Source organism: Ornithorhynchus anatinus, chromosome 4, assembly GCF_004115215.2.
Source record: "Ornithorhynchus anatinus isolate Pmale09 chromosome 4, mOrnAna1.pri.v4, whole genome shotgun sequence".
NCBI classification, from domain to species: Eukaryota; Metazoa; Chordata; class Mammalia; order Monotremata; family Ornithorhynchidae; genus Ornithorhynchus; species Ornithorhynchus anatinus.
In genome coordinates this window covers 96,096,529-96,123,456 of record NC_041731.1, presented here as the reverse complement: position 1 = coordinate 96,123,456, position 26,928 = coordinate 96,096,529, and the positions used below count along the sequence as shown (strand labels likewise).

General features: G+C 48.4%; 1 protein-coding gene across 8 annotated transcripts in view; it reads right to left on the bottom strand.

Moving 5' to 3' along the window:
• Nucleotides 1-26,928, bottom strand: part of GLMN (glomulin, FKBP associated protein) — a 50,180-nt gene that overhangs the window by 1,436 nt on the left and 21,816 nt on the right. For 6 of the 8 annotated variants that reach the window (XM_029062255.1, XM_029062258.1, XM_029062257.2 and 3 more), the window contains 10 exons: nt 25,956-26,143; nt 23,202-23,255; nt 20,595-20,625; nt 20,387-20,476; nt 17,870-17,911; nt 17,709-17,782; nt 15,394-15,478; nt 13,787-13,896; nt 11,919-11,979; nt 1,001-1,124 (listed from right to left, as the gene is read on the bottom strand). In XM_029062255.1, the coding sequence (XP_028918088.1) occupies nt 1,001-1,124; nt 11,919-11,979; nt 13,787-13,896; nt 15,394-15,478; nt 17,709-17,782; nt 17,870-17,911; nt 20,387-20,476; nt 20,595-20,625; nt 23,202-23,255; nt 25,956-26,143 (859 nt within the window). Of the gene's footprint in view, nt 1-1,000; nt 1,125-11,918; nt 11,980-13,786; nt 13,897-15,393; nt 15,479-17,708; nt 17,783-17,869; nt 17,912-20,386; nt 20,477-20,594; nt 20,626-23,201; nt 23,256-23,312; nt 23,367-25,955; nt 26,144-26,928 lie in introns of all 8 variants that reach the window. The other 2 variants (XM_029062251.1, XM_029062253.1) reach the window with 2 other exon arrangements.

Genomic DNA, 26,928 nt, shown 5'->3' with positions numbered 1-26,928 from the left:
TGGGTTCTAATCCCAGCTCTGCCACTTGTCTGCTGTGTGACCTTGGGCAAGTCCTTTAATGTCTCTGTGACTCAGCTCCCTCATCTGTAAAATGAGGATTAAGACTGCGAGCCTCATGTGGCACATGAACTGTGCCCAACCTGATTAGCTTGTATCTACCTCAGTGCTTAGTACAGTGCCTTAACACATACCGAAAAAGAAAAAAGAATCTAGTGGTAAGATAAATAACTGCGTATAAAAACGACGTACGTAAGTGCTGTGGAGATGTAAATACTTATGCTGATCTCAGGAAATCAATTTGAAAACTGATTCTAATTTTATTTTCCTTAAAATTGGAACAGAACTTGAATTTTGAAATCCTTGAGGGAACAGAAAAAAACATCTTTCAGGACCATGTTAATGTGGATTAACTGATTTTTAGGCTTAGATGATCGTTCAACTGAACGAAAACTTTAGTTGTGGCTAAACCTGAGCTGAAATATCCACTCATTTGGTTCAGTGAGCCGGTAGAGAATTGAAGCCTTTTCAGATTAAATACACATTTCTTTACTCAAAGGTCTGTGTTATAAAGAAGTTGAAAAGGAGGGTTCTTTTTTTAATGACTCCATCAATTGATCAATGGTATTAATCACGTTCTCACTGTGTGCCGTACACTGTACTAAGCGCTTGAGAAAGTACAGTGCAACAGAGTTGAAAGATGTAGTCCCTGCCCTCGAGTAGCTTATAGTTTACAAGGTAAAACAGGCATTAAAACAAATTATAGAGAGGGGAAATAGTAGAGCATATTATTATGTACATTACGTACGTTAAGCAGGATCGAAGCAAGTATCAGAGTATTTAAGGGATAAAACGCCAAGTGTATAGTCAAAAAATTATTCACAGAATGCCACAATATGCAATTTTGCTACAAAAGAAACCTCATGGTAGAAAACTGCTCTAAAATTGATTTAACTTCCAGCACATTAATATCCACTCAGGAAAGAAAATCCAGGTAACCAACCTTGTCTGTTTTCCTTTTTACTCCTGATTTCCGCTTCATAGTGTGCCCTCGACATATTAAGTCCAGTATGTAGTGGCTTTAAGAAGTTGTCTTCAATCTTCTTAAGTTCCGTCCATAATCCGGTCTATTCAGTGAATGAAAACATTTTAATTATTTTGATTTTCAGAAGCACAAACCAGAACCTGCCCTTTTGCCAAAAGTGATCTGATACAGCCGTAGGATCGCATACGTTTTCTCACTTCTGCAACTATACTAAAATTCTCTTGTGCTGCTTTTCAAGGGACCAGAGAGTAAATGTTCTCAGTCAATTAGTAGTCTTTACTGAGATCAGTGCCCTGCATTAAGTGTTTGACAGGAGAAGACAGAAGCAAAACAATAATGATGGCATTTGTGAAGCACTTACTGTGTCAAGCACTGTTTTAAGCACTGGGGTAGATACAAACTAATCAGGTTGGACACAGTCCCTGACCCAAATGGGGGCTCACAGTCTTAATCCCCGTTTTACAGATGAGGGAACTGAGGCACAGAGAAGTTGAGAAGGTAAGTGATTTGCCCCTTCAATAGTATTTATTGAGCGCTTACTATGTGCAGAGCACTGTACTAAGCGCTTGGGATGAACAAGTCGGCAACAGATAGAGACGGTCCCTGCCGTTTGACGGGCTTACGGTCTGATCGGGGGAGATGGACAGACGAGAACGATGGCAATAAACAGAGTCAAGGGGAAGAACATCTCGTAAAAACCGATGGCAACTAAATAGAATCGAGGCGATGTACAATTCATTAACAAAATAAATAGGGTAACGAAAATATATACAGTTGAGCGGACGAGTACGGTGCTGTGGGGATGGGAAGTGGAGGAGCAGAGGGAAAAGGGGAAAAAGAGGGTTTAGCTGCGGAGAGGTAAGGGGGGGTGGCAGAGGGAGTAGAGGGAGAAGAGGAGCTCAGTCTGGGAAGGCCTCTCGGAGGAGGTGAGTTTTAAGTAGGGTTTCGAAGAGGGGAAGAGAATCGGTTTGGCGGAGGTGAGGAGGGAGGGCGTTCCGGGACCGCGGGAGGACGCGGCCCGGGGGTCGACGGCGGGACGGGCGAGACCGAGGGACGGCGAGGAGGTGGGCGGCGGAGGAGCGGAGCGGGCGGGGTGGGCGGTGGAAAGAGAGAAGGGAGGAGAGGTAGGAAGGGGCGAGGTGACGGAGAGCCTCGAAGCCTAGAGTGAGGAGTTTTCGTTGGAGCGGAGGTCGACGGGCGACCACCGGAGTTGTTTAAGAAGGGGAGTGACAGGCCCAGATCGTCTCTGCGGGAAGCTGAGCCGGGCGGCAGAGTGAAGAATAGACCGGAGCGGGGCGAGAGAGGAGGAAGGGAGGTCGGAGAGAAGGCCGACGCGGTAGCCTAGCCGGGATATGACGAGAGCCCGTAGCGGTGAGGTAGCCGTCTGGGTGGAGAGGAGAGGGCGGATCTCGGCGACATCGTAGAGGTGAGACCGGCGGGTCTCGGTGACGGATAGGACGCGCGGGGTGAACGAGAGAGACGAGTCGAGGACGACACCGAGATCGCGGGCCCGAGAGACGGGAAGGACGGTCGTGCCGTCCACGGTGATAGAGAAGTCCGGGAGAGGACCGGGCTCGGGAGGGAAGACGAGGAGCTCGGTCTCGCTCGTGCTGAGTTTTAGGCAGCGGGCCGACATCCGGGCGGAGACGTCCCGGAGGCGGGAGGAGACGCGAGCCCGAAGGGAGGGGGAGAGGACGGGGGCGGAGACGGAGATCTGCGCGTCGTCTGCGTAGAGGTGGTGGTCGGAGCCGTGAGAGCGGATGAGTTCACCGAGGGGGTGAGTGTAGATGGAGAACGGAAGAGGGCCGAGAACCGACCCTCGAGGAACCCCGACGGTTAGAGGACGGGAGGGGGAGGAGGCTCCGGCGAAGGAGACCGAGGAGGACCGGCCGGAGAGGCGAGAGGAGGACCGGGAGAGGACGGAGTCCGTGAAGCCGAGGTGAGATAAGGTATGGAGGAGGAGGGGATGGTCGACGGTGTCAAAGGCAGCAGAGAGGTCAAGGAGGATCAGAATGGAGTAGGAGCCATTGGATTTGGCAAGAAGGTCATGGTCACACAGCAGACAAATGGTGGAGCTGGGATTAGAACCCAAGTCCTTCTGACTCCCCGGCCCGGAATCTGTCCATCTGGGTTTCAAAAATATGGAAGAAACAGGAATGAAACTGGGTAACAATAATAATAATAACTGCAGTATTTGTTAAGCGCTTACTATGAGCCAGGCTCTGTACTAAGCGCTGGGGTGGACAAAAGCAAAGCGGGTTGGACATAATCCCTGTCCCATATGGGCTCACAGTATTACATATTAGTAATGCATTCAGTGTTTCCATGAAGGTGTAACAATAATAATAATAATCACAGTATTTGTTAAGCACTTACAAATAAGTTCTTATTTATGCCAAATATGTCACACAACAGACAAGTGGCTGATCCGAGATTAGAACCCAGGGCCTTCTGACTCCCTAGCCCGTGTTCTAGCCACTATGGCATGCTGCTTCCCATAGGTGCTTCCCAAAATCTGTATTTTTCTGATCTCACTTTTCTCATTAAGATGCGGGAAGAGCCAAACAGAGCATGCTGCCGTAGTGTTGATCTTCGGTGGATGGGAATGGATGGGTAGAGAGCACTGCCCGCCCTCGGCGGCTGAGGGGGCGTGCGGGGAAGGGAGAGAGATGCAAGACAGAATGAAAAGGAAGAAACCACAGAACAGAACTAGCACTGTTGGGAAACCATTTTTTCATAAGGGGAAACCCAAAAACCAAGAGGGGAAAGGAAAATGAGGAGAAAGAAAGACCTTTCTGGAGTCTTTCTATAGGTGACCGCAAAGGAAAAAAATCTACATTTGCCAGGAAGGTGTGGGATGGCTTCAACTCCCAGAGCCTGCCAAGATAGGGAAAAACCGTTATTTCAATTAATAAAAAAGGCGGGAAAAGGGAGAGAGAGACTCATTAAGGACAGACATTATGTCTCCTACTGTCGCTTGTTGGTCCCAGCGCTTTGCGCCCAGAAGGCTTCAACGACTACTGATGATGACCGACAGAGACAGCTTTCTTTGGCAAGGGCTCAATCCCCTGACCCTCTTGCAAATCTCAATTCCATCTTCTCTCCTCCCCAGAGCTCCAGGAAGCTCCGTGTGAGCCTGATGTAGACGGGAGGGAGAGAAGGAAGCCCCTATTGGGTGCGGAACATTGTATTCAGTGCTTGGGAGAGTACAATATTAATGTAGCTGGAAGACACTACAATACAGTCTAAACAATGGGTATTTTCACAGACCGCAGAGTCTAGGCTTTTTGTTACTAAAAAAAAATTTTCTCGGTTTCAGAAGAATTTGACAAACTTGACTGCTAGGAATTGAACAACAAAGGAATTTGGATAATGCCCTGAGGTACAGAACGGAAATACCGGTAAGACCCACTCATTTCAATACCATCACATAATTCTCCATGATAGGATCAATTGTATTTTGTCTGTGACTTATCAGGACAAGACATTGTAAAATGACTTTCAAATGTTCTTCAGAAAACGCCTAAACTATTCCACACACATCTGGTTTCTACCACTATTGATCACAGAAGTCAAATCACCAAGCAAGAAAATTGTGCTCTGCAATCTCTTTTTTTAATGCAACCAAAATGACGTGCTCTGATTCTGTTTGTGAAACATTCACAGATCAGCCTTCGCTTTTAAACAATATTTGTAGTCTTTTTAAGAACTGCTGAATTTTCTCCTTATTTGAGGTTGACGGATAAAGCCGGAATCAACAATTACTTAATATTCTATCGGTGCATGACAAGGTATATAATTTTAAATATAGGTCTTGCCCTCCAGGATTTTAAAATCTAATACAACACCGTCGGATATATAAAATACAAAGGGACGCCGGACGTTGAACCTAAATGAAAAATATATTTACTTAATTGTGCCAATAAGGTGTGACACTGTAATAAGTCGTCAGTGGGCAAGATGAGGCGGGGAGAATTTACTACCGTAATTCTCTTCCAATCATGGAGAAACGTAGTTATACAAGAATTATCCAAAAAGATGAATTGCGGTTCAGTTCTAATTCATTCATTGATTCATTCATTCAATCGTATTTATTGAGCGCTTACTTTGTGCAGAGCACTGTACTAAGCGCTTGGAAAGTACAATTCAGCAACGGATAGAGACCATCCCTACCTAACGACGGGCTCACAGTCTAGAAGGGCGAGACAGACAAAACGAAACAAAATAAGAAGACAGGCATCACTACCATCAAAATAGATAGAAGCCGAGATAAATGCACATCATTAATAAAATAGAGCAATAAATATGTACAAATATAAGTGCTGTGGGGAGGGGAAGGGGGTAGAGCGGAGGGAGGGAGTCGGGGCGATGGGGAGGGGAGGAGGAGCAGAGGGAAAGGGAGGGCTCAGTCTGGGAAGGCCTCCCGGAGGAGGTGAGCTCTCAGCAGGGCTTTGAAGGGGGGAAGAGAGTTAGTTTGGCGGACGTGAGGAGGGAGGGCGTTCCGGGTCAGAGGTAGGACGTGGGCCAGGGGTCGACCGCAGGACAGGTGAGAAGGAGGCCCAGTGAGGAGGTGAGAGGAGGCAGAGGAGCGGAGTGTGCGGGCTGGGCTGGAGAAAGAGAGAAGGGAGGTGAGGTAGGAGGGGGTAAGGGGATGGACGGCTATGAAGCCAAGAGTGACGAGTTTTTGCTTCAGGCGAAGGTTGATAGGCAACCACTGGAGATTTTCGAGGAGGGGGGTGACATGCCCACTGAGTTTCTGTAGAAAGATAATCCGGGCAGCAGAGTGAAGTATAGACTGAAGCGGCTCTTCAGTATCTGAATATATTCAATTAGTGCCAGTTCATATATTCAAGCAATTCAACTGTAGTTCGCTGGCTTAGCCGCAGAAGCTGAAGTCAATTAAGAAATGTAAAAACAGATCTTAACTAAAATTATGGGCACAAGATCGCTCAGAGAAAAAAAAAAGTACGCCCAAGTGGAAGGGAGAAACTCATTTTAAAGCATTTCACAAAACAGCAGCTAGAATGCAAAAAATGAGATCCTCCGTTCAGACTCGACTCCGAAATTCCATTATCTGGACTTCAGAGTCCAGGTCTGGAACATGCAGATTGAATTTATTTCACCCGCTAGTCTAATAAAGGGCCCTCAGTGAATCATTTTAGAAGTCAGATCTCTGACCCCGAGTGACCTGACCACAGAGGATCAGTAAAGCTAACCCCACTCCACCTCACCCCCACAAGCCATGATGTACCTATCTTTATATTCTACCTTTCCCTTCTCTGTAATTTATTTTAATGCCCATATTCCAGGCCAGGGCTCCTTCCATTAGACTACCCTGCTTACTCTTTTTTTTTTCATGAGAAACAAGCACTTTACCTCTTCAAGGGGAGAATTATTTGCGGTCCATTAAACCGCTGCCTTGGCTGTCTGCTCTACCCTCAAAGGCTCTTTGAGGAGATCTGGGAATAATAATGATGATGATGATGATGGTATTTGTTAAGCACTTACTATGTGCCAAGTACTGTTCTAAGCGCTGGGGTAGCTACAAGGTTGTCCCACGTGGGGCTCACAGTCTTAATCCCCATTTTGCAGAGGAGGTAACTGAGGTACAGAGACGTGAAGCAGCATGGCCTAGGGGCTAGAGCACGGGCCTGGGAGTCAGAAGGATCTGGGTTCCAATCCCAGCTCAGCCATTTGTCCGCTGGGTGACATCAGGCGGGTCACTTAACTTCTCCGTGCCTCAATTCCCTCAGCCGTAAAAGGAGGGATTAAGACTGTGAGCCCCACGTGGGACAGGGACTGTGTCCAACCTGATCGACGCGTATCTGCCCCAGCGCTTAGAAACAGGGCCTGGCACATAGTAAGTGCTTAACGTATGCCATTAAAAAAAAAAAGATGCACGGACAGCCAAATAGTTCACTCCCCCAAGACTACCGATCTCCGGGTCAGTCAGTCAACTGCATTTACTGAGCGCTTACGGTGTGCAGAGTATTATACTAAGCACTTGGGAGAGTTTAGTACAACAATATACTGATACATTCCCTGCCCAAAATGAGCTGCAGACATTAATATAAATTACAAATAAGTACTTCAGTGCTGTGGGGCTGGGTTGGGGGATAATGGAGGGAGTAAGTCGACGCAGAAGGGAGAAGAGAAAAAGTGGGCTTAGTAGGGAAGGCTTCTTGGAGGAGATGGGCCTTCAGTAAGGTTTCGAAGGTGGGGAAAGTAATGGTCTGTTGGATCTGAGGAGGGAGGACGCTCCAGGCCAGAGGCAGGACGTGGGCAAGAGGCCTTGGCCAAAGAACGAGGTGTTATAAATAATAAGAATGATGGCATTTGTTAAGGGCTTACTATGTGCCACGCACTGTTCTAAGCGCCGGATAACGGTGGTTGTTAAGCGCTTACTTTGTGCCAGGCAGCATACTAAACGCTGGGGTGGATGCAAGCAAATCGAGTTGGACGCAGTCCCCGTCCCACGTGGGGCTCACCGTCTCGATTCCCATTTTACAGATGAGGTAACTGAGGCACAGAGAAGTGAAGTGACTTTTTCAAGGTCACACAGCAGACAAGTGGCGGAGCCGGGATTAGAGCTCACGGCCTTCTGACTCCCGGGCTCGTGCTCTGACCGCCGCACCGCGATGTGAGGTGTTATTGTGAGCCAGGTGAGAAGACACAGTCTTCCCTCCCATTTATGTCAGCGAGGGGATCCCGGGTCGATCTAATCCGGCTCCTCTGCTTCCTACAAAGCGGGGGGGGAAGAGGATTCAACAATATTCACATCTATCACTGGGATGGAGGGGGAATTACACAGAGCCTGTGTACATGATGGATTTACGGGTTTAAATGTTCAAAGTCACCCAGAGAACGTTCGGACTCCACAAAATGTCCTAGAGTGCCGGGGCTCGCTTGCGTGTGCGGGTCTAAATCAGCTGGAGGAAGTGTAAAATTAGCCACAGGCAGACGGCTCCCAATCAAATCTACATCTGGGCCAACTCATATACATATTCTTCTCCCCCCCGCTGGCACAGGAATTCTATTATCCTCCTGGATGAATTCCAGAGGCGGGAGATTAAGTTAGAAATGTGGATCAAAGATCTCCTAGTTCTGATAAAATTGGATGGGTTTCCTCGACTCCTCATCGACTGAATATCCAATTCATAATGTCCACTATAATGTCCATTTCATAAATTGATTTTGATCTCCGCAAGGAGTTGATGGATTGTAGGGGCATCTTCTCTTCATTGGATTGCTATAGTTCTGGAACCCTTCCTTATTGCTCCTCCAGGGATTTTTTTTTTTTACATTTCTTTCTAGAAATGTGGTTATCCTGCATGACCAGGTGGGCTTCCCTTCGGAGAGCACTTGACAGGTCGAACACAGTATTCTCCCATGTTCCCAGCCAATTCTAAATCACTTCAGGTAGCAATTATTGTAAATAGAATACATTATCTTTCCTCTCTTGTCTCTTTTTCCTTACGGTGTTTAAGCGCTATGTGCCAGGGACTGTACTAAGCACTGGGTAAGACACAAGTTAAACAGGTTGGACACCATCCCTGTCCCACATGTGGCTCACAGGCTTAAACCTCATTTTACAGATGAGGGCACTTGAGGTCCGGAGAAGTGAAGTGACTTGCCCAAGTGCACACAGCAGACAAGTGGTGGAGCCAGGATTAGAACCCAGGTCTTTCTGACTTCCAGGCTCTATCCACTAGGCACACCGCTTCTCTTTTTCTAGTTTCCTTGATTGCAGGTTTCCTCTGCCAAGCTTACCAAAGATCATCAATGATCTGTTGGGCGCCACATCGGTAAATTATTTATTTATATTAATATCTGTCTTCTCCTCTAGGCTGTAAACTCACTGTGGGCAGGGAATGTGTCTGGTTACTGTTACATGGTACGCTCCCAAGCGCTTAGTACAGTGCTCTGCACACAGTAAGCACTCAGTAACTACGACTGAAGGAAGAAGCATCATTTGCTATTTATTAAGTTTCTATAATGTGCAAGACTCTATTCAGCTACATGGGCCAGACAAAGAACATGGTCTCTTTCCTTTAGGATTTTCATTCTAAGGGATAGAATGATAATTCGAAGGAATTTTGAATCATATCCTTTTCCCAGGGAATAATTAGTGGGGGAGGGATACAGAACAAAGAAATCTGCCGCCTTCCGCTTTTAGGCTTCTAAACCGACTCACTTACGGTCCTCGTTCCTCCTCTAAATTGTATGCTTGCTGTGGGCGGAGTCTACCAACTCTGTGGTTCTGTACTCTTCCAAGCGCTTAGTACAGTGCTCTACACATAGTAAGCCCTCACTGAATACCATTGATGATGACGAATCTGAACGATGGTTCGACGAGCTCTGGTCAGAGCTCCAGGAATTAAGAATTCAAGCCCACCACTCGTCTGCCGTGTGACAGACAACTTCTCCAGACCTCAGTTACCCCACCTGTAAAATGGGGATTAAGATTGTGAGCCCCATGAGGGACAGGGACTGTGTCCAACCTGATTAGCTGGTAGGTATCCCAGTGCTTAGTACAGTACCAGGCAGAGAGGAAGTACTGGTTTCCACCTGAGGATGAAGCGCATCTTTTGATTTAATTAACTTTCGGTTTGTTTCTGGGCTGCCCTGGGCATTTTATCCCTTGGAAGGGTTTTGTAACTCTCCACCGAGGCATCTGGCTAGAGCTGCTCGGGTCTCACCTGGCTCAGGGCAAAGCCGCTCCCCTGTATCTACCCCAGCACTCAGAACAGTGCTCTGCACATAGTAAGCACTTAACAAATACCAACATTATTATTATTATTTAATATCATTACAAAAGGTCGTACGCACGGCATTCTCCTAGAGTAGAAATCAAGACAGGACCCTGGCTCCCTTTATTCACCCTCTCGCAGCCCCACAGCAACTTAATAATAACAATAATAATGTCGGTATTTGTTAAGCGCTTACTATGTGCAGAGCGCTGTTCTAGGCGCTGGGGTAGATACAGGGTAATCAGGTTGTCCCACGTGAGGCTCAGTCTTCACCCCCATTTTACAGAGAAGTGAAGTGACTTGACCGCAGTCACACAGCTGACAAGTGGCAGAGCCGGGATTCGAACCCGTGATCTCTGACTCCCAAGCCCGGGCTCCTTCCACTGAGCCACGCTGCTTCTACATACATGTCTGTAATTTATTTATAGCATCCGTCACCCCCTCTAGACTCTAAGATCACTTTGGGCAAGGAATGTGTCTACCAACTCTGTTATACCGAATTCTTCCGAGAGCTTAGTACAGCTCTGCACACAGAAAATGCTCAGTGAATACGAATGACTGACTAAAAGAAATCTAATCATGTCTACAATATTTCGTGCTCTGTGGGAGCTCAATAAATAGTGAGGTTTTACACGAAGCTCCACTCCACGGAGTCCCTCTGCTAGAGAAGCAGCGTGGCTCAGTGGAAAGAGCCCGGGCTGGGGACTCAGAGGTCATGGGTTCAAACCCCAGCTCCGCCTCTTGTCAGCTGTGTGACTTTGGGCAAGTCCCTTCACTTCTCTGTACCTCAGTTCCCTCAAATGTAAAATGGGGATTAAGACTGTGAGCCCCACACGGGACAACCTGATGACCTTGTATCCTCCCCAGCGCTTAGAACGGTGCCTCTGCACATAGCGCTTAACAAATGCCATCATTATTATTATTAATACAGGTGAAGAAACATCAGGTAGTTTTAAAAAGGCCTTGCCTAAATCCCTTTCAAATTCAGCTGTCTCCCTCCGAACTACACCTGAGTTTGGGGTCTGGCGCTAAGTCAAAATTAAAACCAGAAGGCCCATTTTTTGGAGGTTTGGTTCATTTTTGTAAAACCGCACAACGCGTTAATCCTCCTGGCCTACATGCCACTTCTGACTAAAACCACCAGCAACGCACAGGATAAGCAGAGGTGCGTTTCTATTCCCCCACTATTCATTTTCTCCTCTTCCCACTGAGACTCCAGAATTCAGGTAAATTGCGTTGGCTACAAACAATCCCAAATGGACTAAATAAATTCAATGATCTTTTCACGTAATTCCCGGCTACTGGTCCCAAGGTATTTCAAGTTAGGCAACAATTTTTTAATGTTGGAAATCACAACTGAAGAGTTTCTGAAAAACGCCTCACTCTGAAGAAGGGAGCTCAGTAAAGAACTAGAGTTTAAATGCCAAGATGAAGCGCTTTAATTTTTTTGAGGAGATAACGAGGAAGGAAGAAAGAGGAGAGAGGATACAGGTCAGGTTTCTCATACTAGATTCCCCGCACCCCCCAGCAAATTATCAGAGAAATGGAAAACTCTCACTGAAACCCCTCGATCCAAACTGAATGTTGAGAAAACTTTCCTTTGTATCTTTACAACAGGATCTATATATTTCTTTTAATATTTTCTAAAATAGATTTTTAATACTTTTGTGATTCAGGTAACAAGTGAAGGTGACTCACACAGGGAGTGAAACTACTGAATAAGGTGGGTGGCAGAAGAGGAGGAGGAGGAGGAGAAAAATCGGAGCTAATTTTACATCATGACAAATCTTCTTCAAATAGATTCATATTCGTAGAGCTCTTCTAACAATGTGAAAAAAAAAATACCTAACTTCCTACACATTGCCCAAAAAGGCTGTTAATTCAGCAGTGAAAAGACACATAAAAGATTTAATTTGGCATTCACGCTGAGACTATTTCCAAACTTTGAATTTTAAAACTTAAAGCCTGTTTTAAAAGAATGTCTCTTAAAATCAGGATTTGGGGCAGCCAGGCAAACACACCTAAGGTTTTCCTGTTTCCTGAAAGATCTGATGCTTATAAAGTCTTGACTGAAGTGAGGAATGATCAGAAAAATCTGAATTTTTTTTTTCAAATCTACTACTTACTCGATTGTTCGCATTATCCTTGATAACCAGGTACCTCAGTAAATTTAATGAAGCCATGATTCTGAAAAGGAAAATAGGCAAATCATTCCAGTTCAGCAGTTTTACATTTCTGTATTATGGCAAGTTCAACAACAATTTTAATTAACAGGTTAACTTTGGATGGAACTGTTCTGAGTTATAAACCACTTCACAAGAATATTCATAAATGAATCGGTACATTTTTAAACAGTAATAACTTCAAACTCTTCCTCGTAAACCAACGTTGTGCTAATGACTCACGTCTATTTGCTCTCAGGAGCAAATTTAATTACGGGGGTTTCCATTTTCTACTACTTAACCACCTTCATTTTGTTGGACACATTCCTTGCCCACAGTGACCTTACAGTCTAGAGGGGGAGACGGACAATATACATAAATTCCAGACACGTATGTAGGTCGCTGTGGGGCTGAGGGAGGGTGAATAAAGGGAACAGGATCCTGTGTTAATATCGAACTGATATTGCCATTTTAACATCTCCTTTAAGGGAATCCCATCCACAAACAGAGATCTGATGGCGTTCTACACCAGCGGACTGCCCAGAGAATGGACAACATGAGTCCTTGGATTAAAATCTTCCTCCCAAACACGTTCTTTTACCTCTACTAGACGGTAAACCTGTTGTGGACAGGGAATATGTCTACTGATTCACTTAGAGTGCAGGCTCCCAAGTGCTTGGCACGGTGTGTTCTGCACACACCAGGTGCTCAAAAAATACTGCTGATTGATACTGAAAGCCAAGATATGAGTTTACGGGATGTACAGGGAGATATAGAAGACTGGAAGCATTGCCATTGTTTTTCAGTGGAAGGGGACATATTTTATTGACTTTGGGACCCACATAAAATAGTCTTTAAAAGTTCAAAAGCAATCAAAGTATCTATTGAGTTCTTACTCTAGATACAGCACCGTACTAACCACTTAGGAATTAGTAGCAGTGACAGTATTTATTGTTTATTGCGTGCAAAGGACTGTACTGGGAAAGAATACATGAGTGGAAATCAGCCTCGGTCCCTGTCCTTTGGGGAGCCAGCGATTTAAAAATGAAATGCCCACAATCTAAAAATAAAAAGGGGGTGAGGGGACTGGCAACAGATCAATAAGGAGAGACAACAAAGTGTCAAACAGAAGCAGAGTGGCTTAGGGGAATGAGCGTGTTCCTGACAGTCAGAGGACCGGATTCTAATCCCAGCTCTGCCAATTTTCTCCCGTATGACCTTGAGTAAGTCATTTCATTCCTCAGTGCCTCATTTACCTCATCTGTGAAATGGGGATTCAATCCTCCTCCCTCTGATACTGCCTATGTGAGACAGGGACTGTGTCTGACCTGATTAACTTGTATCTACCTAGTGATGATGACGATGATGGTATTTTTAAGCGCTTACTATGTGCCAAGCACTGTTCTAAATGCTGGGGGTAGATACAAGTGAATTAGGCTGGACACAGTCCCTGCGCTTAGAACGGTGCTTGGCATACAGTAAGCACTTTACAGATACCATTAAAAAAACCCAAATAAAACACTTAGGCAGCATGAAGACAAAAGCAAGAGTAAAATATGGTTGGGCATAATTTTATATATTTGTTAAGCACTTACGAGCATTATTTAGAATTCTGTTGTATCGTACGCTCCCGAGCGCTTAGTGCGAAACTCCGCCCAGCGTAAGTGCTCAATAAATACCACTGACTGAACGAAAAAGCAAACTTCAATCAATAATCACAGAAAATATTTGTGTGATTCCATCCTAAATCCCAAAGAAACCCAGCTGTTCCCGTTTTAGACGCAACCATTTCACTTTCAATTATGAAGGTACTCTGGCTTTTATCATCTCACCTGTCGGAGTTTTGGAGAAGGTCTGTTTCAGCCCCTTCGGGAAGCAGAAGCACCAAATCGAGAAGCGAAAGCAACTGGGGCCCTGTGAACCACTTATCGTCCTGTGCGCTCTGAAAAGCCAAATTAAAATACGATTAAACCTTAAAAAAAAAAAAAATCACACCACGACACCTTGCAGCTGTCTATCACACCAATGAAAACCCATAACACTTCCAAAACCCGAGAAACATTTTGACGACGACAAGAGAAAAAGAGAGAATGTTAGAAACGACCAGCTAGGCCTTGAGCTTCATAAGCAATACGATTTTTTTCCTACGTCTTCGGGTCACAGTGCCTGACGCTATACGTGCGGCTCCCGGTCCCCTCGCGGAATCTGGCCTGGATAATGTACTGAAGCCCCAGCGGTTACTATACTAGCCACCCCTTTTCAAGGCCTTAAGAACACTCCCTTCATAACCCAAACAGCCCAAGGAATAGAAGAGCTATCTTACTAAAATTCCAGACAGGGAAGTGGAAGGCATTCTCAACAAACTACACCTAATTAATTATGCTGGGGTAATAATAATAATAACGTTGGTATTCGTTAAGCGCTTACTGTGTGCAGAGCACTGTTCTAAGCGCTGGGGGAGATACAGGGTAATCAGGTCGTCCCACGTGAGGCTCACAGTTAATCCCCATTTTCCAGATGAGGGAACTGAGGCCCAGAGAAGTCAAGTGACTCGCCCGCAGTCACACAGCTGACAAGTGGCAGAGCCGGAATTAGAACCCATGACCTATGACTCCTAAGCCTGTGCTCTTTCCACTGAGCGACGCTGCTTCTCTAATAATAACGGTTATTTATTCAGCGCTTAATACGTGCCAGATACCGCACTAAGCCCTACGGTCGACACGAGCTAATCAGGTTGGACCCAGTGCCCGTCCCATATGGGGTTCCCGGTCTAACTAGGAAGGAGTCGGATTTAATCCCCATTTAACAGATGAGGAAACTGAGGTAGGGGGAAGTTGGGTGACTTGCCCGAGGTCACCCAGCAGACGAGTGGCAAAGCTGGGATCAGAACCCAAGTCCTCTGACTCTGGGGCCTCTGCTCTTTCTACTAGGCCACATGGTGCAAAAGTGCTATGTCAAACTGTATTTTAGGGTTGGAAATCTTACGGCACGGTAATGTCATGCAACAGATCAAACTTTCACACAGTTTTTTGGAGTACTGTTCCAGTAATGGACTTCCAAAATCATCCAGGGCTGACACCGAGGGTCAGAAATCCAAATCAGAAATCAGAAATCGACTTCCTCCTCTTACAAGCCTTTCTATATTTAAAGTTCCTCTTGACCTTCAAGGTCTCTCTTCCCCAGGTTAAACACCCCCGATTCCTTTCTTTAAATGGCATTAGTTGAGCGCTTACTACGTGCTCGGCGCTCTTCTAAGTGCCGGGGCAGAAACAAGGTTGGACACAGTCCCCGTCTCCCATAGGGCTCGCAATCTTAATCCCCAAAAATCAGAAATCCAAAGGAGGAACCTAATCCCATTAGCGCATTTCAAAAATAACAGCAACGTCTGACCAGATACAATGAAGTGGTAATAACTCCCATCGGCTGTGTTCTTACTTACCTTTAATGATACATCAATTTGATTTTTAATATTTTGAATTACATAGCCTTCCACACCGGAGTGGTTACTCGTCTTCAGCAGACACCTCAAAAGCAAAATCACAACACATCAGAAGATGCATTACAAATTGGCTGAAAAACAAAGGGTTTCAAATAGCCCGAGATGTTCTTTCTTACAAAATCCTTGCCCAGGAAGGCTCTCTGAATGATCCTTCGGCTCAATCCCTGCCTGATATTCAGGAAAGAAGGCTAGCTAATTCTCTTAGAGAGCTCCAGATACAGAGTGTCCACCATCTTCCTCGGTAAAAGCAATCACTAGTACTTACTGAGTGCTTTTTCCGTGCTATACCGAGTGCTTGGCACTGCGTATCTTCTAGTGTTTCATCACCGTGACAATCAAGAAATTGATCTGTACCGGTAAAATACCAGCTGCCTTAATTAAAGCCCATTTTCTTTGGTTTATTTTCACTGAACGAAAAGGACAAGTGATCGACTTCCTCCTCTTACCAGCCTTTCTATATTTAAAGTTCCTCTTGACCTTCAAGGTCTCTCTTCCCCAGGTTAAACACCCCCGATTCCTTTTTGTAAATGGCATTAGTTAAGCGCTTACTACGTGCTCGGCGCTCTTCTAAGTGCTGGGGCAGAAACAAGGTTGGACACAGTCCCCGTCTCCCATAGGGCTCGCAATCTTAATCCCCATTTAACAGATGAGGTAACTGAGGCACAGAGAAGTCACTTGCCCAAGGGGACACACCAGGCGTACGGCGGAGCCGGGATTAGAACCCAGGGCTTTCTGCTCCCAGATCCACTAGGCCACAGCGCTTCCGTTCCTGACAGGTGCAATTGATAGTTGTGAATTTTTAATGAAAATTGTTCCCATCAATGGTATTCATTGAGCGCTTACTATGTGCAGAGCACTGTACTAAGCGCTTGGGACAGTAGAGTACAGCCGAATTAGCCGTCACGTTCCCTGCCCATAATGAGCACTGCCCTCTTTTCCCCCCTTTCCCTCTGCTCCTTCCCCTCCCCTCAGCACTGTGCTCGTCCGCTCAACTGTATATATCTTCATTACCCTATTTATTTTGTTAATGAGATGTACATCACCTCGATTCTATTTATTATATCACCATATAAACCATATATGCTTTAATGAGATGTCCATCCCTTGATTCTACTTATTACTATTGTTCTCGTCTGTCCGTCTCCCCCGATTAGACCGTAAACCCGTCGATGGGCAGGGACCGTCTCTATCTGTTCCCGATTTGTCCGTTCCAAGCGCTTAGTCCGGTGCTCTGCACCTAGTAAGCGCTCAGTACATACTACTGAATGAATGAATTGATAAAAAACCGTCTACTGCAAACTGATCGATCCATCGATGGTATTTACTGAGTGCACATTGGGGGCAGAGCACTGTACTGAGCACTTGGGAGGGTACAAATCAGCACAGTTCGTAGGTACATTCCCTGCCCGCATCGAGCTAACGGTCTAGAGGGGGACACGGACAGCGTGGCTCGGTGGAAAGAGCCCGGGCTTGGGAGTCTAAAGTCGTGGGTTCTAATCCCGGCTCCGCCGCTTGTCAGCTGGGTGACCTCGGGCAAGTCACTTCTCAGTGCCTCAGTTACCTCATCTGTAAAATGGGGATGAAGACCGTGAGCCCCACGTGGGACATCCTGATGACCTTGTATCTACCCCAGCGCTCAGAACAGAACACTATACTGAGCGGTTAGGAGCGTATAATACAGCAGAGTCGGTTTCCTCGTTCCCTGCCCGCGAGGAGCACACAGTCTAGAGGGGGAGAGCGACATTAAAATAAAAGAAACCAGATACGTACAGTACATACCCTGTATCTACTCCAGCGCTTAGAACAGTGCTCGGCACATAGTAGGCGCTTAACAGGTACCCACATTATTATTATTACAAATGATCTGTGGAGCTGTACGATGAGTGCCGAGTTGGGGTGGATACCAAATACCCAGAGGGTATGGATCCGAGTTCAACTGAAGATTTCATTCATTCAATAGCATTTACTGAGCGCTTCCTATGTGCAGAGCACCGTACTAAGCGCTTGGAATGGACAAATCGGTAACAGACAGAGACGGTCCCTGCCCTTCGACGGGCTTACGGTCTAATCGGGGGAGACGGACGGACGAGAACAAGATAACAGAGTCATCTACAACGGTTTCCCTCGTTATTGCCGTACAACTACTGTTTTCAACTCCAAATAAAACCCGACAAAGTACTATTTCCCACGGGACCCGAATTCAAAATGAAAATCAACAATTAATTTACAACACGTGGCCACGCTTGGTTGCCTACCTAAATAACGTATATTTGCCTCTTGAATCCAACTTGTCTATATACAGCTGGAGCACCTTCAAACTCTTTTTTCTCTAGGATGAATCAGACGTGATACGGTTACGTGAAAAGAAGAGACGATTACACTTAAGTGACGTAAGACGCTCCACGTATTTACCTACCAGAGACTCAATGGGGCAGAGGGTCATAACTTTCACCAGGTCCTAAAAATAATCACAGCACAGTAAAGATACACAAAGAGCAACGCATTTGAATTCTTCACACTAGCAACAGTAATCAAAGTCAAGAAATATCAGTATTGAAACGCCATTCATTTGAAGGCATCCACCCTTAACCTTCCTTTATAATAATAACGTTGGTATCTGTTAAGCGCTTACTATGTGCCGAGCACTGCTCTAAGCGCTGGAGTAGAGACAGGGTATGTACTGTACGTATCTGGTTTCTTTTATTTTAATGTCGCTCTCCCCCTCTAGACTCTGTGCTCCTCGCGGGCAGGGAAGGAGGAAACCGACTCTGCTGTATTATACGCTCCTAACCGCTCAGTACAGTGTTCTGTACCCAGTAGCGGCGTGGCTCAGTGGAAAGAGCAAGGGCTTGGGAGTCAGAGGTCATGAGTTCGAATCCCAGCTCTGCCGCTCGTCAGCTGGGTGACTGTGGGCGAGTCACTTCACTTCTCTGGGCCTCAGTTCCCTCATCTGGAAAATGGGGACTAAGAGCGTGAGCCCCACGGGGGACAACCCGATTCCCCTGTGTCTACCCCAAGCGCTTAGAACGGTGCTCTGCACACAGTAAGCGCTTAACAGACACCAACATTATTATTATTACTTCGAATGCATCAACTCACAAAAAAGCGGGCTGCTACGTGCAGCATCCGTGTGCGTGGCCTCGTGGATGGAGCCCGGGCCTGGGGGTCAGAAGGACCTGGGTTCTTATCCCGGCACCGACGCTTGTCTGCTGTGTGACCTTGGGCAAGTCATTCACTTCTCCGTGCCTCGGTCACCTCATCCGTAAAACGGGGACGAAGACGGGAGCCCAGCGTGGTACGGGGACTGAGTCCAACCCAATTACCTCCTCTCCGCCGAGTCTACAGATGAAATATTTCTTGGTCTAAAAAGTCCCAGCCCACCTCTCGGGTACAGAACGGAAGAGGGCGAGGATGACCGTTAAATTCGGAATCGCAAAGACGAGAAGCAGCGTGGCCTAGCGGATAGGGCACGGGCCTGGGAGTCGGAAGGCTCTAGGTTCTCATCCCGGCTCGGCCACTTGTCCGCCGTGTGACCTTGGGCCAGTCAGTTCACTTCTCTGGGCCCCGGTTACCTCATCTGGGAAAGGGGGATTGAGACCGTGAGTCCCGTGTGGGACATGGACTGTGCCTAACCTGATTATTAGATTATAATAATAATAACGTTGGTATTCGTTAAGCGCTTACTCTGTGCAGAGAACCGTTCCGAACGCTGGGGGAGATACAGGGTGTTAAGGTTGTCCCACGCGAGGCTCCCGGTCTTCATCCCCATTTTACAGCTGAGGTAACTGAGGCGCAGAGAAGTGAAGTGACTTGCCCACAGTCACACAGCTGACAAATTATTAGATTATTAGACGTAGCATGGCTCAGTGGAAAGAGCCCGGGCTTGGGAGTCAGAGGTCATGGGTTCGAATCCCGGCTCTGCCACTTGTCAGCTGGGTGACCGTGGGCGAATCACTTCACTTCTCTGGGCCTCAGCTCCCTCGTCGGGAAATTGGAGATGAAGACCTTGAGCCTGACGAGGGACAACCTGATGACCCTGCATCTCCCCCAGCGCTTAGAACGGTGCTCTGCGCACAGTAAGCGCTTAACAAATACCAACATTATTGTCATCATCTTGTATCTTCTTCGGCGCTTAGTTCGGTGCCTGGCACAGAGTAACTACTTAACAGATACCACCAAAAAACCAGGGGAGCTGATGGATATTTCACAGTATGGTTCGCCGAGATCCCCATCAGACAACTAGGGCAGGGGTGTGCAAGAAGCAAAAAGGACGGAGGGAATCTTCCCCAGTCTCCACCCCAGCGCTTAGAACAGTGCTCTGCACATAATAATGTTGGTATTTGTTAAGCGCTTACTATGTGCAGAGCACTATTCTAAGCGCTGGGGGAGATACAGGGTAATCAAGTCGTCCCACGTGAGGCTCACGGTTAATCCCCGTTTTCCAGATGAGGTCACTGAGGCACAGAGAAGCGACTTGCCCACAGTCCCACAGCCGACAAGCGGCAGAGCCGGGAGTCGAACTCATGACCTCTGACTCCGAAGCCCGGGCTCTTTCCACTGAGCCACGCGAGCGCTTAACAAATACCATCATTAGTAAAGGCTCCCGCACAGTCCCCGGGGGATAAGTATAATTATGGTAGCTGTTAAGCGCTTACTATGTGGCAGGAACGGTACGAGGCGTACATAAAACATCAGGAGGAGCTAAAAGAAAAAGTCATCGGAACCTCGGGCGGTCAACTCAATTCATTCATTCAATCGTATTTATTGAGCGCTCACTACGTGCAGAGCACCGTACCAAGCGCTCGGAACGAACAAGTCGGCGACAGATAGAGACGGCCCCCGCCGTCCGACGGGCTCACGGTCTGATCGGGGGAGACGGACGGACGAGGACGACGGCGATGAACAGAGTCGAGGGGAAGGACATCTATTTTACCTGAGGTACGGTGAGAAAACTCTTGATTTCCAAGTAGCGGTGAAGCAGACTACCGTCTTCCAACCGAAACAGACTGCACTCCAAAAGATCCTGCGGATCAGAATATACAGTCATTCGGAGCCACGGTCTGCCGAAAGGAAGGCTCACTTGTTGGCAAAATCACATATATTCGAATTATAAAGCAAATCCAATTCAGAACAGATCTTACCAATCCTTTCGAAGACACGGATTCTTCGGTCCTACAAGGGGATACATTAAAGGTTTTCCACGTTAATTCTGTAAGCTACTTTGGAACTGGGCAAGGGAGATTTCAAGGAGGGGAGCCCCGACCGAGATCGCAGAGAGGCTAAATGGCCCTTTGAAAACAGTATTTTGGAAGCAGCGCGGCTCAGGGGAAAGAGCCCGGGCTTCGGAGTCGGAGGTCATGGGTTCGATTCCCGGCTCTGCCACTTGTCAGCTGGGTGACCGTGGGCGAGTCACTTCGCTTCTCTGGGCCTCAGTGACCTCGTCTGTAAAATGGGGATGAAGACCGTGAGCCTCACGGGGGACGACCTGATCGCCCTGTATCTACCCCAGCGCTTAGAACGGTGCTCCGCACATAGTAAGCGCTTAACAAATAGCAACATTATTACCCCAGCGCTCAGAACAGTGCTCTGCACATAGTAAGCGCTTAACAAATACCGACATTATTATTATAGTTCGGCCTGATTCTCCCGCGCCAAGAGGCCAAGCTCGTATCCACTCCAGCATCCTTTGAGAGTCCCGCGCAAATAGAATAATGCTGGCTCTGCCCGGGAGTCGAACCCATGACCTCTGACTCCCAAGCCCGGGCTCTTTCCACTGAGCCGCGCTGCTTCTCTATGGAAAGGAGAACCGAGGCAACGGAAACCCGGAGAGAAGTGGGGCTAGGGGACACTTTCATTCATTCAGTCGTATTTACTGAGCACTTACGGTGTGCAGAGCACCGTACTGAGCGCTTGGGAGAGCGCGATACAACAATAAACGGACGCATTCCCTGCCCACAACGAGCTTACGGTCTAGAGGGGCGGGACACGGAAGGAATGATAATGTTAATGATGTTGGTATCTGTTAAGCGCTTACTATGTGCAGAGCACCGTTCTAAGCGCTGGGGGAGACACCGGGGGATCGGGTTGTCCCACGTGGGCCTCGCAGTCTTAATCCCCCATTTTACAGATGAGGGAACCGAGGCACCGCGAAGCGAAGCGACTTGCCCAAGGTCACACAGCTGACAGGCGGCCGAGCCGGGATTCGAACCCATGATCTCCGACTCCAAAGCCCAGGCTCTTTCCACTGAGCCGTGCTGCCTCTCTAGGTGGTCAAGGAAGGCGGTCAAGATCAGGCGGCCATATTTCTAGGCAGCTCGTTCCCACGCTGAGGCGCCGGTCTGAGGCGTCCACTGGCCCCCGGATCATCCGGTAGGCTGCCGAACTGGATGAAGGATGTGATGGACTCCCCCGACCTCACCCCCACAGCCCCCGACCTGGGCTCTGGGGCTGGGAGCGAGCGGAATCTCCATCCCCTTCTGGACCCCGAGCCTGGTTTGTGAGGATGAGGGGAAGCGCTTACCGTGTGCCAAGCACTAAACCCCACTGAGTTCTGCGTCAGGGAGCGCCCGTCTCCCGAGAGAGGGCGAAAGGCAGGGCCGCCATCTTGGTCCCGTCCAGCCTCAAGGGGAGGTGTGGGATCGATCGATCGATCGACCGATGACTCAATCAACGGTATTTACGCGGCGCTTACTGTGGGCATAGCTACCAACGTCTACCCGCTGTTTAAAAAGCCCTCTAGACTGTAAGTTCGCTGTCGGCGGGGAACATGTCTACTGGTTGTGTCACACTGTATTCTCCCAAGCGCTCGGTACAGCGCTCCGCACAGAGTAAGCGCTCGGTAACCACCGACCAATTGGATCTTCCTCACTGGAGAAGCAGCGTGGCTCAGTGGCAGGAACCCGGGCTCGGGAGTCGGAGGTCATGGGTTCGAATCCCGGCTCTGCCACTCGTCAGCTGGGTGACCGTGGGCGAGTCACTTCGCTTCTCGGGGCCTCAGTGACCTCACCTGGAAAATGGGGGTGAAGACTGTGAGCCTCACGTGGGACGACCCGATGGCCCTGTACCTCCCCCGGCGCTTAGAACAGTGCTCTGCACGTAGTAAGCGCTTAACAAGTACCAACATTATTGTTATTATATAATATATATTATAATATAATAATATATCATAACAACATTATAATATAATACTAGTGGCAGTGCTACTCTTCGGGGCTGTACTGAGATTTTAAAAAAGCCCACTATACCAAGCAAAACTCAGATCACAGGGCCCCAATAAAAAACAGGGGTGGCTAATCCAATCGTCCAGGTTCTCCAGGAACCTGCCCACCCCCCCACCAAAAAAATCAGCAAATAATTGGAGAGCTATTCCCAATACAAGGACGCTTTCTTCTTTCTCGGGTTTCTTCTCGCCTGAAAAGGGAGGATTGCCTCACACACGCTACGGGCGATCTCTCAGACACGAAGGGGGAGAATCTGGAAATCCTCCGTTGAAGAGCTTTGCCATCAGAATTTCCCTTTCTTGACTCCTAATACTTAAAACCTAACAGATGAGCTCAGGGAACAGTCCAATCACAATTTGACACAGGTTTTCCCTACCTCAGATTTAGTTACCGTATCAGGGATGACCCCGGCCCAATAAATGAATTAAGGGGGCGATAAAAGTGCATTTTTTAGATCATTTTACCATGAAAACCTTTCAGACTTCTTCTAAACGTAATGATAAGATCCCTCATATAGGGGCTGCCTACCTTTTCAACAGGACATCGACGTGCGCCATATTGTATTGCAGAAGGTATAATGGACTGGAAGAGCAAGAAAAAGATGTTTATTGACATATACCCTCCACACTGGCTCCCTACCTTTTCAAAAGGACATCGACGTGCGCCATATTGAATTGCAGAAGGTATAATGGACTGGAAGAGCAAGAAAAAGATGTTTATTGCCATACACCCTCCACATTGGCTCCCTCTGTCTCTGAATCCCACAAGACTCCTCCCGGTCGGCTTCCCGGCTTTCCGCCACCTGGCCTGACCTCACCCGTCCGCTCTCTTCACCCGCCGTTCCTCAAATCACAGTCCCAAGCCGACCTAGCTCTCGACTCCCCCGCACCTCCTGAAGCCCACCCTCACCACCGGAGCTCAGATCACCCTTCTTTTTATATAGTATTCGTTATGCGCTTTCTACGTGTCAAACACTCCTCTAGAGGCTACGGCAGGTTCGAGTGAATTAGGTTGAACTGGCCCACCCGAGGCTCACGGTCTAAGTAGGAGGGAGAACAGGAGAACCGACACACAGAGAAGTTAAGTGGCTGGCCCAAGGTCACACACAGCGAGCAACTGGCAGAGCTGGGATTAGAACCCAGGTCCTCTGAAGCAGAAGCAGCGTGGCTCGGTGGAAAGAGCACGGGCTTTAAAGTCAGAGGTCATGGGTTCGAATCCCGGCTCCGCCGCTTGTCAGCTGTGTGACTGTGGGCAAGTCACTTCACTTCTCTGGGCCTCGGGTACCTCATCTGGAAAACGGGGATGAAGACCGTGAGCCTCACGTGGGACGACCTGATGACCCTGTATCTCCCCCAGCGCTTAGAACAGTGGTCTGCACACAGTAAGCGCTTAACAAATACCAACACTTGGAATGTACACATCGGTAACAGACAGAGACAGTTCCCGCCCTTTGACGGGCTCACGGTCTAATCGGGGGAGACGGACGGACGAGAACGATGGCGATAAATAGAAGCGAGGGGAAGAACGTCGCAATAAAACAACAGCAAATGAACGGAATCAAGGCGATGTACATCTCATTACCAAAATAAATAGGGTGATGAAGATAGATACAGTCGAGCGGACGAGCGCAGTGCCGAGGGGAGGGGGAGGGAGACGGGGAGGAGCAGAGGGAAAGGGGGGAGGAGAGGGTTTAGCTGCGGAGAGGTGAAGGGGCGGGTAGAGGGAGCAGAGGGAAAAGGGGAGCTCGGTCTGGGAGGGCCTCTCGGAGGAGGTGAGCTTTAAGTAGGGTTTCGAAGAGGGGGAAGAGGATGAGTTTGGCGGAGGCGAGGAGGGAGGGCGTTCCGGGACCGCGGGAGGACGCGGCCCGGGGGTCGACGGCGGGACGGGCGAGACCGGGGGGGGGGCGGCGAGGAGGCGGGCGGCGGAGGAGCGGAGCGTGCGGGGTGGGCGGCGGAAAGAGAGGAGGGAGGGGAGGTAGGAGGGGGCGAGGGGACGGAGAGCCTCGAAGCCTAGAGTGAGGAGTTGTTGTTTCGTGCGGAGGTCGACGGGCGACCACCGGAGGTGTTTCAGAAGGGGAGTGACAGGCCCAGACCGTCTCTGCGGGAAGATGAGCCGGGCGGCGGAGTGAAGAATAGGTTCCCATCCCCGATCGCCCCAATCCCGAATCTTCGGGCTCATCGACTGCTACCTCCATCCCCCCCGGCTCGATCCTCGAAGTTCCTCGCTCCTCTCCTTGACCTGCACTGATTTTCAGTGGATTTCCAGTGGACTGACATGAAGTACAAAGGTATTCCTTCCTTCTAAGTCACTAAAAACCTAAGCAGCAGCGTGGTCTAATTGGAAGGACCCCAGGAATAAGAGTCAGGAGACTGGGGCTCGAATCCTGGCTCTGCCACCTCATCCATTCACTCGTGCAATAATATTTATTGAGCGCTCGCTACGTGCAGAGCACTGTACTAAGCGCCGGGAGCGTACAGTTCGGCAGCGGTTAGAGACCACCCCCCGCCCAACGACGGGCTCACAGTCTAAAGGCAAAAATGAGGGCCTTTGTTAACCGCTCACCGTGTGCACGGCACCGTTCTAAGCGCTCGGGTCGTCCCACGTGGGGCTCCCGGTCTTCATCCCCATTTTACAGATGAGGGAACCGAGGCCCGGAGAAGTCCCGTGACTTGCTCGAAGCCACCCGGCTGACGGAGTGGCTGAGCTGGGATTTGAACCCGCGACCTCCGACTCCCAAGCCCGGGCTCTTTCCGCCACGCTGCTGCTCCAACCTGTCCGCTGTGCGGCCCTGGGAGAGTCCCCTGACTTCTCTGGGCCTCGGTGTCCTCGTCTGTAAAATGGGGATTAAATATCCGCTCTCCATCCTCGGACTGGGAACCCCCGTGTGGGACAGGGACCGTGTCCAATCTGCGACACTGGAGTCTCAAGCGATCCGTATTTTTAAGGGCCCCTTCTGCCCTAATGAAGCTATAGATCAGAAAGCCCATCGTTCCGGAAATACGGCTCACCGTTGGCTTTCTGGGCAAGGTCTCTGGGAGGGTCGAGATTTTGAATTGGGGACTATTAACGGGTTCTGGTTTTTCCTTCGAATATCTCGTACCTCCCTCAGAGCTCAGCACAGTATCTGGCGGACGGACAGAGTTCAATAAATACCAGTCGAACCCCCGTCGGAGTGGCGATAAACATTAACGCATTAATAAATGTGGTTTGCGTCCTGTGCTAACTAGGCATCAAAGTTTCGGCCCGCATCAGAAGAGGACATCCGCCACGAAAACGTCTTACCTTAAGACCGTCGGGAACTGATCGAGGCCGAGGCTGCGCACGAATACCAGGTACGAGAGTGACGCCATGGAGTCTGCCAACTGCTTATCTTCCTCCTCCTCAAAGTCCTGATGATCCCAATTTCGAGTTCTCTTCCCATACTGAAAAAACACTTTCGGGAGAGAGTCTCCGACCGCTAATAAAAAGCCCTAGAAAAGTAACAGCGACCGCATCTCCAGCGCGACCGTTATACCACAGATTCAAAATCGATTCCCCGTGGCTATTTGCGTTTTACAGGTCAGGGTTCTCGCTACGTCGTGAACAGCTACGTTTTTTGATAATCGAGGTTTTGGTTTTCCGAATTATACTCTCCTAATCATGAATATATCATGTTTTCAATTCGCCGGTGCCTCTGTGAGGAAAATACTCATAACCGGTTAACCCTTATTTAGGTGACTTCAAATGCCTCCAAGAGTTTAAATTTCCGGTTTGGGATGCTGAAATATACTGATGTAGCGATCCGGGGCGATGTGGCTTCCTTTGTCCTATCTCAGAAGTGGAGGCAAAAGGGTAAGCCCGTCAAACGGCAGGGACCGTCTCTGTCTGTTGCCGACTCGTTCATTCCAAGCGCTTAGTACGGTGCTCTGCACATAGTAAGCGCTCAATAAAGACTATTGAATGAATGAGCAATTAGGCTCTTAGGGATACTAAGTAATCTCATTTGAAATAGTAATAATAACGCTGGTACGTGTTAAGCGCTTACTACGTGCAGGGCACTGTTCTAAGCGCTGGGGGGGAGATACGGGGTCATCAGGTTGTCCCACGTGTGGGGCTCACAGTCTTCACCCCCATTTGACGGATGAGGGAACTGAGGCCCAGAGAAGCGAAGGGACTCGCCCACAGTCACACAGCTGACGAGGGGCAGAGTCGGGATACGAACCCAGTGACCTCTGACTTCCAAGCCCGGGCTCTTTCCACCGAGCCACGCTGCTTC